The sequence below is a fragment of the Eschrichtius robustus genome, chromosome 20 (genome assembly GCF_028021215.1).
Source record: "Eschrichtius robustus isolate mEscRob2 chromosome 20, mEscRob2.pri, whole genome shotgun sequence".
Taxonomy (NCBI): domain Eukaryota; kingdom Metazoa; phylum Chordata; class Mammalia; order Artiodactyla; family Eschrichtiidae; genus Eschrichtius; species Eschrichtius robustus.
In genome coordinates, this window is record NC_090843.1 from 65,300,295 (window position 1) to 65,316,518 (window position 16,224).

Below are 16,224 nucleotides of genomic sequence, written 5' to 3' on the forward strand. Positions count from 1 at the left end.
GCCGGAGCTGTGACAGTAATAAATGTGCAAATGCGAACCGTGCTGAGAGCTAAGAGCAGGCGGACGACCCGCTCCGGCGGTCAGGCAGTGACGTCCGGAGGCCAGTGTCCTGGCGGGGCCGCGCTCGGGCTCGCCCCTCCGCGACTGGGGGTGCTCGGGCGGCCGGGGGCGGCCCCTCCGCAGCCTGTTTCCCGCCTCACGCGGAGGAGCGCCGGCGCGGGTTTAAGGATTCTCCAGGTCCCTCCCAGGTTTGTCTCATAAACTTTTGGGAGGCGAGGGTCTCAGAAGGCCCGAGGGAGCATCCGTTGACCCCACGCAGGCAGCTGCTGGTCCCACGCGGACTCTCGGAACCGGGGCCGGACCCCGACTGTCGGGGGCCTCGCTCTTGAGCCCCATGCGCGGTGGTCGTCGCCTCCGGCTCAGGGCCTCCCACGGGCCTGGCGGGGCCGGGTCTGAGTGGACACACACTTCCCGCGGGGTAACCGGATCCAGGGGTGTGCTGGATCCCGCACCACCAGACACACTCCAGCCGCAGATTTCGCGCCGACAGTCCCCGCGAAGCCCCGCCTCCCGCCGCGCCGCCCCGCCGCCCCGCCTACGCCTGCGCGCCGCCGCACGCATGCGCTCCCTTTCCCGAAGATCCCGCTTCCCAGAAACTTGTCCCGCGCGCCACGCCGTCCGTCTCCAGGGCAACCCGGCTCCTCCTAGTAACCGCGCAGCCCCGCTATGGCGGCCGCGGGTCCCAGTGTCTTCCTGCTCATGGTCAACGGGCAGGTGGAGAGCGCCCAGGTGAGCGGCCGTGGACCCCGCGGGGCCGCACCCGTCCCCCCAGGGCCGAGCCTCGCGGGAGGGAGCCAGCGTCTGAGAGGCTTGGCGCGAGGTCGCGCGAACCCTCCGCCCCATGTGCGGTGTGGAAACAGGCCTGGGGGGGTGGAGCGAGGCCGAGGCCACAGTCGGCCGAGCCCGCGTGGAGTCACGGGCAGGGGCCTCCACCCCACGCGACCCGCGCGGGTCCGCGCGCAGCGAGGCCCCGCGCCCGCGACGCTCAGGCCCTCGGGCGCGGGTTGGAAGGGAGGTGATCGGCTTGATCTGATGCAGCGATGGTGGCGGCTGCCCCGGCCGGGGGGGCGGGGGGCGGGGGCGGGGTCTGTTGGACGGAAGGGGACGCTACCCTCCAGTCCCCAGCACGTCCAAAGAACCGTTTGTTATTTCTGTGTATAAGGCATAGTATATGCCAGACTCCATGCCCAGCCCCGCTCGGTCAGTCCTCACAGCCACCTGTGAAGTAGGTATTACTGGCACCCTCATTTTACAGATGGGAAAACTTGCCCAAAAGCAGTGGCAGAACTGGAATTTGAAGCCTGGTCTGATGTCAGAGCTTTGCTAGACTTGCCCTTCCAGGCTGTTTTTAAAATATTATGAGTATATTGTGAGGACTAACTGAGATGGTTTAGGTAAAGCTCTGCCGGGGCCTGACTCTTAGTGGGCATCTCCCGCCTTCCTGTTTCATCAGGGACTCTGCCCCAGTCTCCCACTCTGTCCACCTCCCCCTTGACCTAGTGCCCAAGACCCGCGTCCCCTCCTCTGCTCTATCCCATCAGGGCCCTCAGCTGGGCTGGGTCACATGTGTCTGTGCTCTCAGCAGCCACCTCATCCCCACTCTTCCTCCCCCTCTGCTTGGGGCCCCTCCTCTCGCAGGCCAAGCATATACTGCTCTGTGTCCTAATAGCACCCTGCCTTCTCAGACCTTTCACTTCAGCACCATTTCCTTAGAGCTGCTTCTGTGCCTGCCCCTGTGCCAGGTGCTGGGGACACAGAAAGCTCGCACACCTGTCCCTTGCTCACAGTCTAATGGGGTTGAGAGAAATAAACAGTCAGTGCTGTGATGGAGGGAAGCACCAGGGGCTGCGGGAGCTAGGAAGTGGCCCCAAGACGGCCCGGAAGTTAGGGCAGGCTCCCTGAAGGATCAGTTTTGAAGGGTGAGCAGGAAAGCTCCAGGTGCAGGAATGGGAAGGGTATGTCATACAGGAGGCAGAGCCTGAGCAAAGGCCCGGGGGCAGTAGCGGTCCTGGACTCGCCCACATCTTGGGCCCCAGACCCTCCGCTGAACTCCATGTCCACACCCCCTGCTGTCTCTTAGCCCCCGCCCCCCCTCACCAGGTGCCTCATGTGCGGAGTTACTGGTGGCCGCACCTGCCTGGCCAGCAGTCAGTCTCAGCCTGAGTCCCTGTGAGCAGAAGCTGTGTGTGCTTATTTCCACAGTTTCCTGAGTATGACGATCTCTACTGCAAGTACTGTTTCGTGTACGGCCAGGACTGGGCCCCCACGGCGGTAAGCTGGGCCCTTTGGCCTCCCAGACTCTCAGCCTTCGTGACTGGGGAGGGGGGGGGTCTCTGAAGGCTCCATCACACCCTTTCCCCTCCCAGTTCAGAACCCGTTGAGAGGTGGACACTGAGTTCAGGGGGGACCCGCATGCGAGTTTGTTCCCGGTGAAGCCGGGGCAGAGAATGCAGCACCGCGGTGCTCCCTGACCCTCCCCCGAGGCCGTGCTCGCTCGCGTGCCCTGTCCTGGGAGCTGGCGCGTGGCAGCAAGTAGGGATGTTTGGGCAGCGCGGGTGGGCAGACCCCAGAGAGCCGGCCTGGAGGCGGCCAAGCTGCAGACACACTGGGCTGGCCCCTTCACTGCTCTGCCGGTCTCCTCGGCCTGTGGGGAGACTCTGGAACCCTCCTTCCAAGACTCCCCGAGGAATGGTCTGTCTCCAGGAGAGGGACGATGACGTCCCTTCAGCCCGCACCACGTTACCGCCTGCGGGGCGCTGGGGTGACCCTCACGGCCGCTCTGAGCCTGGCCCCTCCTCTGTGCAGCTGAGACCATAGTGCTATCCTCCAGGCGCCCGCTAAGCAATAACTGCCGAGTCTCCTGGTGATGGGGACGCAGTGGTGAACAAAGCCAGTCAAGCCCCGGTCTCGCTGGGTGCACGTTCTTGAGGGGGAGACAGACACGGGGTAGTAAACACTCCACGCTGTTGGCTGGTGACATGCTGGGGGAAAGCAGAGGCAAGAAGAGGAGGGATGAGAGGCCAGAAAAGGCCTCATGGAGACGGTAGCTGAGCACAGAGCTGAAGGAGGCGAGGGGACAAGCCGCGTGGAAGGCTGTGGAAAGAACTAGGTAGGCAGAAGGTGCGGAGCGTGCAAAGGCCCTGAGGCTGGGGGTGTGCCTGGCATGTTTGACCTGGGAGGCGGGGGCCAGTGAAATGGGGACAGAGAAGGGACCACATCACAGCCAGCCGAGCCACTGGTGACTTGACAGGAACACTTTGGTAGAGTGGGGGCCAGAGGTCAGATTGCGGTGGGTTCAGGGATGCAAAGTGAGAAGGAATTGGAGCTGGTGAGTGTCGACATGTCTTTTAAGAAGCTTGGCTGGGAACAAGGGGTGGGGGGGGCATAGGGCCAAGGAGCGTTGCTTTGTGACCAAGAAAGTGACACGCGCACGCGTGCCGATGGTGACAGGGGAGAGGGCGACACCGTCCCCTCAGTGAGGCCGAGGCGCAGGTGGAGCTCGGGCACCGGGGGAGGGCTGGGGCCTCGAGGTTTCAGGCCCTCATGGATGAAAACCCTCAGAGACCTGGGAGCCCCTCCATTACGTCTCAGGTCCCTTCGTTTGGCAGCAGATGGTGAAGGAAACAGCTCTCCCAGCTGCTGCCCAGAGAGGGGAGGGGCGTGGTAGCCCGGAACTGGGACACTGGCCGTCACTGTCGTCTTCGCAGGGGCTGGAGGAGGGCATCTCACAGATCACATCCAAGAGCCAGGATGCGCGGCGCGCGCTGGTGTGGAACTTCCCCATCGACGTCACCTTTAAGAGCACCAACCCCTACGGCTGTGAGTCCGCGGGCCTCGTCCTGCCCCCGTGTCCACACACGGACCTTCCCTGCCCGTCCCCTGGGCCCTCGACCAGCCTTGTCACGTGCTCTCAGCCAGCTGGCTGCTTCCCCCTCCTCCCCGCCCCCTTCCTGCTCATCTGTGTGCACTTGACCTTTCTGAGGTTCTGACGGAGCCGGTGAGGCCCGGCCTGAAGCCTTGGGTAGCGCCTGCCTGCGTAGGCCAGAGCCTGGCTCAGCAGTCTGGCCAGGAGGCCTGCCCTGACAGCTCTCCCCTGTCCATCACAGCTGTGCTTCTGCCAGACCCGAGCGCCCTGCTCCTCCTCCAAGTCCCTGCCCTTCTCTCTGCCCGGGGTACCTGGCCCTCATCCTACCTCTGGCCTTCCCAAAGCCCTCCTCGCCTGCAGTGTTTGCAGTGTTTGCTTTCTACCTTACCTGGCAGTTATCAGTCACTCTCACTTAATAAGCGCCAACTGTGTGCAAAGCCTGGGGTTCGCCCCACAGGGGCCGTGAATACTCTCCCTAGGTGGGCTTGGCCAGGCTTTGTAACCCTATCTGGTAGGTAGATTCTTCTCCACTTCTAGGAAACTGAGACTCAAAAAAGTGACATCATTTGCCTTCAGCTTTACACTGAGTAGCTGAGCATGGATTTGATTTCAGGTCCGTCTGATTTCACGGTCCAGGCCTTACGCTGCGTGTGGCGGGGACTCAGGCTCACCGGGCGCAGCGGGTCTGGAGCAGAGGCTTCCTGGCTGTCCCCCTGGGCGGGGACTGCAGTCCTGCTGTCATCGTCCATGAGAAGCTTCCACAGGCTTCCTAGAACAAGGCACTAGGTAAAGGACTGATCTCCTCCTGCTGAGGACAGCTAGGAAAGGTGAATAAAATATTAAAAAGCGAAACCCGAAAAACTACTTGAAGGCATCAGACAGGTAGCAAAGTAGTGGCGCTTTAGCAGGCCAAGACCCAGGAAAAAAGCAGAGCTCCAGAGACACCCCCAGCCACAGCTCCCCTGGGAGTATTTGCTGATTCCAGCAGAGGTGATCGAGATGCTGATCGAGACTTTTGTCGGCTGCTCTGGGCTGGGGACCCAGGAGCCAGGAAGATCCTGCCACCTCAGAGCTCTGAGAGAACAGCCCGCCCTGGCCTGCGGCCCGGCTGCCCTCATCCCCGCCCTGGACGTGGTGCCAAACATCCACAAACTGCGCCTAACAGGACACCAGAAGGGTGATCTATCGTGAGCAAGGAGGGTTTAATCCAGAAATAAGAAGTTCGTGCAACATCTAAAATCAACCAGTGAGACTCGCTACGTTAAAAAGAAAGTCACCATCATACCCATCGACGAAGAAGATGTGATAAAATTCAACATGCGTTCATGACAAACCTGTAGCAAACCACGAGTAGAGGAAAACTTCCTTAATCTGATAAAGGCTATCCACAAAAACTTAGAGCAGACATCACTTATTTTAGTGAGATGTTGAAAGATTTCTCTCTCAGATCAGGATGCTTGTTATGACCACCAACATTGTACAATTCAAAGGTATAAGAATTAGAATCATGTCACCTGTCATTATTCACAGGTGACATGATTATGTAGCATTTCCAAAATAACCTACAGTAAAGTATTAATAAGGGGGCATGACTGCCAAATATAAGATCAGTATACAAAAATCAGTTGTGGGCTTCCCTGGTGGCGCAGTGGTTAAGAATCCGCCTGCCAATGCGGGGGACACAGGTTCAATCCCTGGTCCGAGAAGATCCCACATGCCACGGAGCAACTAAGCCCGTGCGCCATAACTACTGAGCGTGCGCTGTAGAGCCCACGAGCCACAACGACTGAGCCCGCGTGCTGCAACTACTGAAGCCCGCACACCTAGAGCCCCTGCTCCGCAACAAGAGAAGCCCATGTGCAACAACGAAGACCCGATGCAGCCAAAAATAAATAAATAAGTAAATAAATTTATTAAAAAAATCAGTTGCTTTCTGTATAAAAATAAATAGAATGTGTTTTCTATTCTGTATAAAAAGTAGAAATTGATATTTTAAAAATAAATTCTTTACAGTAATATCAAATATAACCTGTTCTACCAGATATCAAGTTGTTACTATAAGGCACAATCACAAGAGCAGTTTTGGCAGCAGGACAGACAGATCTGCAGGGGGCCCAGGGCAGAACTGAACGTGTGCAGTTGATTCATGACAAAGGGGCAGAGCAGGAGGGGAAGGGAGTCTTGAGAAGCGGCCCTGGGGCAGCTGGATACAAGCAGGAAGAAAAGTGCAGCCTGACTGATCCCTGCTTTGTATCAGGCACACAAAGGCCATCCCGGATGGATACACGCACGGAAATGTGGACAGCACGGTGATACAGCTTCAGGAAGATTCCACGGAGGCGGGAACCGCGGCATCAGGGTGAGGACTCCTCACAGGAGCAGATCCGCGGGTTCCACTGTTAAAATTTAGGGCTTCTATTCATCCAGACATCATTAAGGGTGAAAAACCAAGCCATGGAATCCACACACACACTACAAATCAGTGAGGAAAAGACCATCCAGTTGAAAACTGGGCAAGAGGCTTGAGCAAGGCACCGCACAAAAGAGGACGTCCGAGTGACCAGGAAACAGGACGAGGTCTCAACTTTATTTTAGGAAGAACAATTACAATTAGGAAAATGCAAATTAAAGCTAAAGTGAGCGGCCATAATTCAGGACCGGAACAGCCCAGTTAGGAAGCTTGAGGACGCCAGGCTCTGGTGCGGTGCCGAGCATCCGTCGGCTGGGGACAGGGAATGAGGTGGGCGTGTGGGTGCGGTGCCCCCAGGGAAGCAGCTCGAGGGAATGCGCGGCCCTGGGCAGACACGGGAGCACGTGTGAGGAGAGGTCACGCGGTCCCAAGAAGGAGACAGCCCGGGCGTCCATGGGCTCCAGACAGGACCGAGTTCTCCTGCCCTGGAGACGTGACTCGGTTTGGGTGCGTCTCATAAAGACTGAATCCACGAAGCTGGATGCAGGAATCTACGTACCATACGATTCCACTCATACAAAGTTCACAACATGGGCAGAACCAAAGGACCACATGTGGGATGCATTCTTTGGCAGTGAAACCTTACGGAAAAGGAGTGATGACCTTTGAGGCGGTGACAGGGACGAAACAGACATCCCCCAGCACCGGGGAGCGCTTCCTCTGCGTCAGGCCCGAGCCCGGGCGTCTGGAGGACGAGGAAACCGAGGCCTGTCCGGTGGCCGCGGGTCCGAGCAGGGCAGGCCGGCTCTGGGCCTCCCCGCCTCCCGAGGATGTATCCCAGTGGAGCTGCCAACAGGGGGCGGTGGGAACTGGCAGCACTGGAGAAGAAGGGGGTACGGGGCCTCCCTGAGCCACACGCAGACACCCCCGGTCCCGGCCGGGTCCCTGTGCGCTCCCTGGGCCTGTCCAGTGGCAGGATCGGGCAGCACGGGGCCCAGCCAGCAGGCTCGCTCCCCCACCTCCCTGCAGGCCCACACCTGGGGGCTCCCGGGCCCGCTGCCCTGCTCTCCACCCTGCACCTCCCCTGGGCTTGCCTGTGGGCTGACCCCTGCCTTGTCCTTCACAAGGGCCGCAGATCGTGCTTAGCGTATATGGGCCGGACGTGTTCGGGAACGACGTGGTCCGAGGCTACGGGGCGGTGCACGTGCCCTTCTCACCCGGACGGTAGGTCTTCCCTCCGACCTGGTCCCTCGCCGGGCCACGCTGGCTCGGGACCCGGGCACCCTCCGCGAGGCTCTCCCCGGGGTGTGCGTGGGGTCCCCGGGGCGGGGGCGTGGCCCACACCTGGGAGGGGGTGTCCTGGGGCATCGAGAGGGGCGGGTCCAGCCAGAGTTCCCGGGCAGCTGGGGTCGGAGTTCAGACACTCATTCCCTCGCTGCTGGCCTGAGGACACAGATGTGTCAGACACGTGTGACCACGGGACCCTGCCCTCGGCAGCCCCCCGAGTAGTGGGCACAGATGGAGAGACGCAGCTCTCGTCAAGCACGGTGACAGGGTATAGACACGGTGTTCCAGGCACGGGGTGCGTGGCCAGGGTCAGCCGACCCTAAGCGGCGAGGACTCCATCAGAGCAGGTGGAGGGAGGAGGCCCAGCAGGCGAACCTCTGAGGGGTGCTGAGACGGGAAGTGCAAGGCGCGAGGGGAGGGTGGAGGGGGGACGGGCGACCACAGCCGGGTGCGGTCCAGGGGACTGTCAGGGGCTTCCTGGAGGATGCCAGCGCGTTCGGGTATTTGGAGAAGGACAAGGGCCCTGTGAGGGGCACAGCTGAGCCAGGGTTGGTGTTTGTAGCCCTCGGCATCCTCCCGACCCTTCAAAGGAAACAAGGCTCTCCGGATTCAGCCCTGGGGGCGGGGCTCCGGCTCTGACTTGGCACTGCCTGACCTCTGGGCGCTCCTGCTTGCCGCCCCTCGCTGGAGGCTCAGAAGTCTCCGCCGCTTTTCCGTGACTCAGCACAGCTGTCTGTGAAAACATTTGTTTCAGGCACAAAAAGACCATCCCCATGTTTGTCCCAGAATCTGTGTCTAAACTGCAAAGGTTTACCAGGTGAGTCTCTTGCACATCCATCCCCCCAGCCACTCCTGGCCTCAGTGGTCGGGTGGAGGGCTGTCACGTCCCCCGCTGCCATGTCGTGCTGGACGCCTTCACACGAGGGCCCTCTGCCAGGAGGTGACAGCTGAGCAGGGACTAGAGCGGAGGGCGGGGCTGGTGGGGCTCGGGGCGCAGGGAGCAACACGGTCTCGAGGAGGTGGTGACCTTGGTGGGGCAGCCGGCGGGGCCCGGACACGGGCCTGCAGGGAGACCAAGCCCAAGGCTTCTGGCCCCTTCCCTCATCCGAGTAGGAGCTGGAGGGCTGGCTGGGCCTGGCTGACCGACTCGGGTTGGGTCAGCTCAGCTCCCCGGTGGTGGGCCAGGCCGAGGGGAACGTGTAGCACCGCCTGGGCCCCCTGGCCGGCACCCTGCTCGGGGGAGGACACTTCCTGGGCTCTGAGGCGCCTGCCTGCTGCCCTTGGGAGCCCTCCAGAAGCCACCGTGATGGGAAGGGCCAGCGTCGGCTGGAGGTGACACCACCACCCCGGTGTCCACGCTGCTCCACGCCCCACAGGGGGAGGCCTGCGGGCCCCCGTGTGAGGTCTCCCTGGGGAAGGAAGGGGGTCCTTGCTGGGAGAGCCGTCTCCCGCCCTTCGGAGGGGCTCTCGCCTGGGCCGGGCCGTGTGTGCTTGGGTTACGGAGATGGGGTAAGGCAGCTGGATGGACAGTCGTCCCAGGGGAGGGGTCCGTGTTCCAGCAGCCTCTCCTCTCGTCCCCTCTGCTGGGCCTCCGCCTCCGGGGTCCTTCCTCGGCCTGCTGGCTGCCCGCTCCCCTGCGGCCACTTCCTCTGGCCGCCGCAACCAGTTACCACGGACTCGGTGGCTTAAAACCACAGCAATTAACTTCCTCACAGTGGGACCTAGTCTCTTTGGGGCCATCACACAGAGCCTCCAGTCCGCTCTTCACACGGCAGAAGGGTTCCCTGAGACACCGCTGCACGAGCGACTTGGGCACATCTCCGCCTCAAGGCGCCTGCGGGGCCCCTGCGGCAGCGTCCAGGCTGGCGGGGTGGAGCCGGCCCTTGGGGGCTGCTTCCCGGGCTGGTCCTCAGCGCAGCCTGGGGGCAGGTGCCGCGTAGCCCTGCTCCTCCGATGGGGAAACCGAGGTGCAGGGAGGTGGCGAGGCTCCCCCCGCTGCCCCCCTCCCGCCCCCCTGCCCTCCCCACCCCCCTGTGCCCCCTCCCTGCCCCCCCGAGCCCCTCGCTGGCTCACTGCGTGTCCGTGGCCTGCTCTGAGGTGCGGAGAACCCTCTGCCTGGGTGGGAAGCTCAGACGTCAAGAGGTTAATGCTTTATGGCCTGGAGCCCCATGGGGTAGGGGCCATTATCACGTCCCCATTAAGGTGAGAACACCAGCGCTCAGAAAAGGGAGTGACATCCTGGGTCCTGTTCTGTTAAGAGGACAGTGGAGAGCCCAGATCTGGCCCCTCTGCCCACCCCAAGGCTGGTTGTTGGGCTCTGGGATGGGGCCCTCCTTCCCCAGGAGGATGGGAGGATCACACTGTCCCAGGGCCCCCCCCTTCCCCACCTCGGCTGCTGTCACCTTTCTGGGATTTCTGTCTGGGTTCAGGCTGTGCACCCTTCCCAGCCCCAGATCTCCCTCCACTTTCATCTTCAGTGAATCCCAGCTGTGGAGGACTCGATGGGAAAGCCTGGTGTCCGGCCTAGGAGGAGGGTGGTGTGGGGAAGGGCTGGAGGGGACAGCCCACGCCTAGTTCCCGCGGGACCCCAGGCGGGCCCTTGCTCAGCCGGGTCTCCTGTCTTCCCAGCTGGTTCATGGGACGGCGGCCCGAGTACACAGACCCCAAGGTGGTGGCTCAGGGGGAAGGCCGGGAAGGTAAAGCTTGACCCCCTATCCCCGGGGCAGGTGGGACCAGGTGGGCCCCCCGCGGTCAGATGGCTGGATGCCAGGGACCCACCAGCACACAGATGCGGGGGCAGGGCCCAGCCTGGAGGGGTGGCCACGTCCATCCGTCCCCTTGTCCCCACCGCAGCCCCTTCTCCCGGTGAGGGGCGCGGGCCCAGCTAACGCTGCCCTTCTGTCCTCAGTGACCCGCGTCCGCTCCCAGGGCTTCGTCACTCTCCTCTTCAACGTGGTGACCAAGGACATGAGGAAGCTGGGCTATGACACCGGGCCTCCGGACACACAGGGGGTCTCGGGGCCCAGCACGCCCCAGGGCCTCCCCAGGTGAAGGCATCGGCCCTCTGGGACAGCCCAGTGACCCACCTGCCTGACCTGCCTCGGGGGTGGCGGGTGTTTGTGTAATAAAGTGTCACCTTTTCACAGAGCCCAGGCTGGGGCAGCTCCTCTCCCCGCAGCAACTCCCCTGGGAGCAGGGCCCCGGGGCCGGCGCGGGCCTTGGTGGCACCGGCCGGGGTGGAAGCTGCACCAGGACAAGATCCAGCAGCTGAGCTTTGCCTCAGCCTGACCCCGGCTCACGGCTGGCGGCCCTCACACCCCGACACGCTCGGCCCTAAAACCAGCGTGTTCACCAAACAGGCGAGCCGGGCAGAACCTCCCTTGAATGGAGAGGCCCGCGGCAGCCCAGACGGCGGGCTGCAAGCCTCCCCGAGGTGGGCGGCATCACGGCGGGAGAGCCCCGCCTGCCCTCGGCCCCGCTGGGCCGCCTGACCCCCACCGGCAGCTTCGGGGAGCCCTCTGGCCAGAACGCAGGGCTCGCTCAGCGTCCTCCCCTCAGCAGGATGTGAGGGGAGCCCCGCAGCCTGAAGAGCCCACCTTAGCCGCCACCCACTGCCCGGCTGTCACGGGGACCTGCCTTTGTCCCAGTTCCCCCATAAACTCAGGGCCCCCAGCTCACCGCGCGCTCTGGAACCGTCCGCAAACCACCGCCCCCCCCCCCCCCCCCCCAGTATCCTGACCCTCTTTACGTGGAACCTCCCCTACCCTCTCTGGCCCCTCTGCTCTGCAGGAGCCTCTCCCGCGTCCCCGCCCCAGCTCCCTCGACGCCCCGCCGTCAGATCCCACCGCCTGTCTTTTCGTCCACGTCACCCACCGCACGGACAGCCCTCCCCGAGACGTGGCCTCTTCCTCAGCCCCCTCCCTCTCCCTTGTAATGATCTTGGCCTGTGCCCCCGGCAGCCCCCAGCCCCCTCCTTCCCCGACGCTCAGGCTCACACAGGCACCGAGGCCGGGTCGGTGGCCTTGTGAACCGCAGGCCAAGCTGGACTCCAGGCAGGAAGCGCGCCTCTCCCGATGCCTCGGGATTGATAAGGGTGGGGGCAGGGTAAGGACACAGCCAGAAACCGCATCGTGATACAAATGATAAATTATATTTATACAGTAAATAAGTATCAACAGTCAGCACAAGTTCCAAACCGGCCACCCACCCCTGGGACTGAGAAAATGGCTGGGCAACACCCCTACCACGGTGCCCGGCAGGAGGGAGCTTGATGGCACGTGTCCCACACGCGTGGCAGCACCAGTGGCTTCATGATCAGTGCAACGGGCAACACGGATGAGGCGCCTGGGGGTGGGCCTGAGCCGGGAGCTGGCGCGGGAGTCTGCCTGGGCCTGGGTGGCCCACTGGCTGTAACATCGGGGCCTTAAAGTCCCATCGGCAAGGGCTCCTCACTCACGAGAAATCACTGACCCCAGTAGCGTGGTCCTGTGCCCCGTGAGGGGGTCGGCCCCCACCTCCCCGGGGGGAGCACCTTGCCCCGAGCCCCGCCCTGCCCCACCCTCCTCCAGGCTGCTGGGAGAGGCCGGACCGGCCTTCGTGGGTGACTGGAGCCCATGGTCCAGCCCCAGGTCTCAGGGGCTGGGCAGGAGGTCTGGGCCGGAGGTAGCCCCAGGGAGGAGCACGGGTGAGCTCTTCTACGTGGCAACAGGAGTGGCCTGAGCAGGCAGTTCTGAGTCAGCCTCCCGTGCCCAGCGCTAAGGCTCAGAGCTCCCGGAACCAGAGAGGGGTGGAGGGGCCCTATCCCCCCAGGAGAGACCCCCAGCTGTCAGCTGCCCTTGGTGCTAGAGGTGAGACATCCGCCACGTAGAGTGAGACTGAGGTGCCCGCCAGGCCGGCTGACCAGACAGACACAGGACTCGGGGGAAACGGCCCTTCCCTGGGGAGAAGCAAGTCTCTTCTGGTCTTTAATTTGTGACTTACCTAATACTTTTTTATAGTGGTGGGTGGGGCGAGGAAAGCAGGGGAGAGGGAGGTAAGATTAGTGCACGTTCGCTAAAAATCTCTTCTGGGTGAGAATGATTTTTCTTCCTCTGCCAAGTAAGAGATGATTACTTCTATGTTGCAACGGGTGTCTGGAGGGCAGGTGCATAGGTCAGGGCCAGCCCAGGGCCCTCACTCACCCTGTCGGCCTGGGCTGCCCCCGACATGCGCCCCCCCCCCCCGCCACTGTCCCCACCTCTACCCTGAGTGTGGAGTAAGACAGAGAGGGTCACAGACACAGGGTTCCAGAAGTCTCCTCCATCCCACGTTCCCACTGTAAACGAAGTCTTGTTAACTGTGCATGCCTTCAGTCACAAAAAGGAGTTAGCTGATAAAACCTGGTGAGTCACATTCATATGTTAGATTTTTGTCTTTAACTTTCTTCACGTTGGTTCATCAGTAAGAAAAACAGCCTCTCTCTTAGGATCTAGCCAAAAAGGCTGAAAGTCAATCAGTTTGGTAATCCACCAAAAAAAGGAGTTAAAAGAAAAGGCAACTGGAAGCTACGATTTTTTGTTACTGTTGTAGTTTCCTTTTTTTTTTCTTTTAAATAAACATCATCTTTTATGCATAATCAAATTCCCATATGTTTTCCTATAAAGAATTTGCTTTAGTTTTTCCATAAGGCATTTTTTTGTCTCTTCCTAGTTAAATTTTCTTACAGAGTTAAAACCATAAATAAGAGGATTTACACCACTAACATGACACTGCCAGTATCTTAATTCAGCCAGACCTGGTAAATTCTATCAAAACTAGACAGTTAAATAAGAACGACGTTATAAAAATATTAGCCAAAAAAGACTATTCGATAATTCTGCAAACTCAAATATGAAACTGTACTAAACAAAATCTGTGCAAACGTGTACAAGCATGGAGCACGTGGCGGGGTTATGCTCAGGTTAGTTTAAAGCTTGCTCTAGTGGATTTAATTCAAGAGTTGTTCCACGGTGGTGGCGTTTACTTTGAACTCACACACGAGTCAAAGAAAAGTAAAATATGCACAACCGTGTCCCCCAAAGGTCAGTGTCTGAGGGAGCCAGCACTCCATCCCATCCACGCCTGGGGGGTCGCCAGGGCTGGGGGTGGGCGCCAGGTCCCGGGCAGGGGGGCTCCCAGAGGCCCGGGGCTGAGGCTGGGCCAGCACCGAGCACTGCCGCCTCCCCATCCAAGGCCCCCGAGGGCCGGCGGATCTCCACGGGGGCTGGGCCCGCACTGCGAGGAGGCGGGGGGGGGGGGGGGGGGGTGGGGGGGGGGGGCGGCGGCCAGGCTGGGTCAGGGGCCCTCCCTCCCGACACAGGCTCGGGGACCCACGTGCCGCATGACGACGCCTCAGTAAGCCCGCCACCTCTCGACCCTCAGGCTGAGGGCCAGGACCGCAAAGACACCCTCTGCACACCCACCCCGCTCTCAGACCCCATCCCACAGGCGAGAGCCCCTGCCCGGCGTCCTCGGCACGCATGCTCTGCGGCGGGTCCCGGCGCGGGCACTAGAGGAGGAACGGGTTGGTTGTGCCGGTGGCCTGAGCCGCCGACGGGGGGACGCCCAGGCTGCCCACCATGTTCATCGCGGCGGGGCCCAGCGGCGGCAGGGAGGAGCCGCCAGCCCCCAGAGCTGGGTGGGAGGCTGCGGACGTCATGGAGGCCACAGCCACGGGCTCCACAGCCGGGCCGGGCCCGAAGGACGCGCTGCTCCCCAGCACCGGGCTCCCCCGCAGCTGGTTCAGCGTCAGCGGCTGCGGCTGGTTCACCTGGAAGGGGTTGACCGGGGCTGAGGCCGCGGCGGCACCTGGGGAGAGAGCGGGCGGGGCGGCTGCGGTCAGAGCAGCAGCGTCCCCGGGGCCTGGACGGCCACGGCACAGCGGCAACCGGGGCGGCCCGCCCGCCCCTCTGGGCCCGGTGCTGGGACGAGGAGACTCAGCCGTGAGGAGCCCAGCGAGGGGCCAGGCTCGCGGGGCCCAGCTCCTCCTCCGGGCTGGCACCCCGGGCGCCCTCCCTCATTCTCTCAGCCAGCCAGCCAGCCAGCCGAGCTCTGCGACCACAGGTGCGGGGAGAGAGGGGAGCCACGGGAGAGGCGGGAAGCGCGGGGCGGCCCGCGCCTGGGGACCCTGGCATAATAAAGGCCCTGAGAAGTCCTGCAGTCTAGAAGCAGATGCAGCTGCGTCCTGCCCAGTTTCCCGAATTTCTCTCATACCAGAAAGGCTTTCCCCGCGTTCAGCAGAAACATCTACCGATACCCTGGCCGAAAACCACGGGCGCTGCCGGCACTGAGTCTCCAACTTGGCCCAGCCCCTGCTCACAAAGGCTGCCAGGAGGGCACCCCCAGGCCACCAGAGGAGATGCCGCCTGTTCCCCACGAGGGCGCCCCAGTGCTCTTGCATCGGTCGCTCCTCGTAGCCTAGGAAGGGGGCTGTGCAGATCAGAGCACCCCGGCTAGAGATGAGCAGACCAGACTACAGAGCAGGGCCAGGAAGGGGCAGAACCAGGAGGATGGCCCTGGAGGGCCGGGGGGCTGCCGGAACCTCCTGCATCTTGGCTGCAGCCCCCAGGCCCTGACCGGCCCCCCACGGCCTGGCAGTGGAGCTCCTGCGGGGGCCCTCGGGGCAGACACCCGGCTGTCAGCCAGCTCTGCCCTGGAGCCACCCCTGCTGGGGCAACCACATCCCTCACCCACCTCAGGAGCGCACGGCTGGGCAGGACCCAGGCACAGCACACACCCCGCTTCTGCCAGAGGGTCCCCGACCTCAGCCTGCCAAGTCCTCAGGCCTGAGGCCAAACACCTTGAACGTGACCTGTTCCTGCCCTTGGGGAGCCCAAGGCCTTTCTGGGAAAACTCTGGGGAAGGGCGGGGGCTTCCTCAAGGAAGAGGGTTGCCTGGACTGAGAACCGAAGGGTGGGTCCACGTCCCCACCCCCGGAGAAGAGGAGGGAGGTGTCCCGGCAGAGGGAGCAGGACGTGTAGCGGGGGACAGCGTGTAGCGGGGGACAGCGTGAGCAGCGCACGCAGCTGAGGGTCTGAGCACACGGGGCGCTGGGGTGGGCGGGGGCCCTGGCCACTCACTCGAGGGCCGGGGCTTGTCCTGCAGCCCACGTGGAGCTCCCGAGGGTGGAGAGCCCACCAGCAGGGAGGAGGGGCTTGGGGGCAAGGGTGAGTTCCAGCCCCAGATAAGGCAGAATCCAGCAGCAGGGGCGAAGTGAGGGTTCTTGGGGTCCCTGGAGCGCGGCCCAGCAGAGGGCCCAGTTACCCCCCAACCCGACAAGGGGGCTGCTGGGCACCAAACCCAGGCTCCTCCTCCTCAGCCCCAGCACTATCCGCCTCCAGCTGGCCTAAAACTGGCGCTCGCTAGAGGGTCTCCCTGGCTGGGACACCAAGTCAGGGGCAGCTTCTGCTCAGCGGTCTCGACTGAGAGGACAGGGTCCGTTTTCCAGCCCCCCACGAGTCCCGGAGAGGCGCAAGTGCTGGTTCAGGACGCTCGGCGCTCCGCTACTGCTCAGCCGGGGCCAGCACGCCCCTGAGCCTGGTCCCCGCCTGTGGTCCCCGAGGGAAGAGTCCCCCCGCAGAGGTGG

The 16,224-nt window shown here is 62.4% G+C and overlaps 2 protein-coding genes across 4 annotated transcripts in view; one reads left to right on the forward strand and one right to left on the reverse strand.

Annotated features, from left to right (window-relative positions):
* The first annotated feature begins 644 nt into the window (after positions 1-644).
* On the forward strand, positions 645-10,769 carry B9D1 (B9 domain containing 1). Its single transcript, XM_068529505.1, has 7 exons — positions 645-789; positions 2,263-2,331; positions 3,768-3,879; positions 7,463-7,559; positions 8,377-8,439; positions 10,251-10,318; positions 10,531-10,769. The coding sequence occupies exons 1-7, from the start codon at positions 727-729 to the stop codon at positions 10,671-10,673; spliced, it is 615 nt and encodes a 204-aa protein (XP_068385606.1). The 5' UTR covers positions 645-726; the 3' UTR covers positions 10,674-10,769.
* A 981-nt stretch (positions 10,770-11,750) lies between these two features.
* The window catches only part of EPN2 (epsin 2), a 67,282-nt gene continuing 62,808 nt past the window's right edge, over positions 11,751-16,224 (reverse strand). For all 3 annotated transcript variants that reach the window (XM_068529504.1, XM_068529502.1, XM_068529503.1), the window contains exon 9: positions 11,751-14,447. In XM_068529504.1, the coding sequence (XP_068385605.1) occupies positions 14,149-14,447 (299 nt within the window). In that variant the 3' untranslated portion in view covers positions 11,751-14,148. The remainder of the gene's footprint in view (positions 14,448-16,224) is intronic.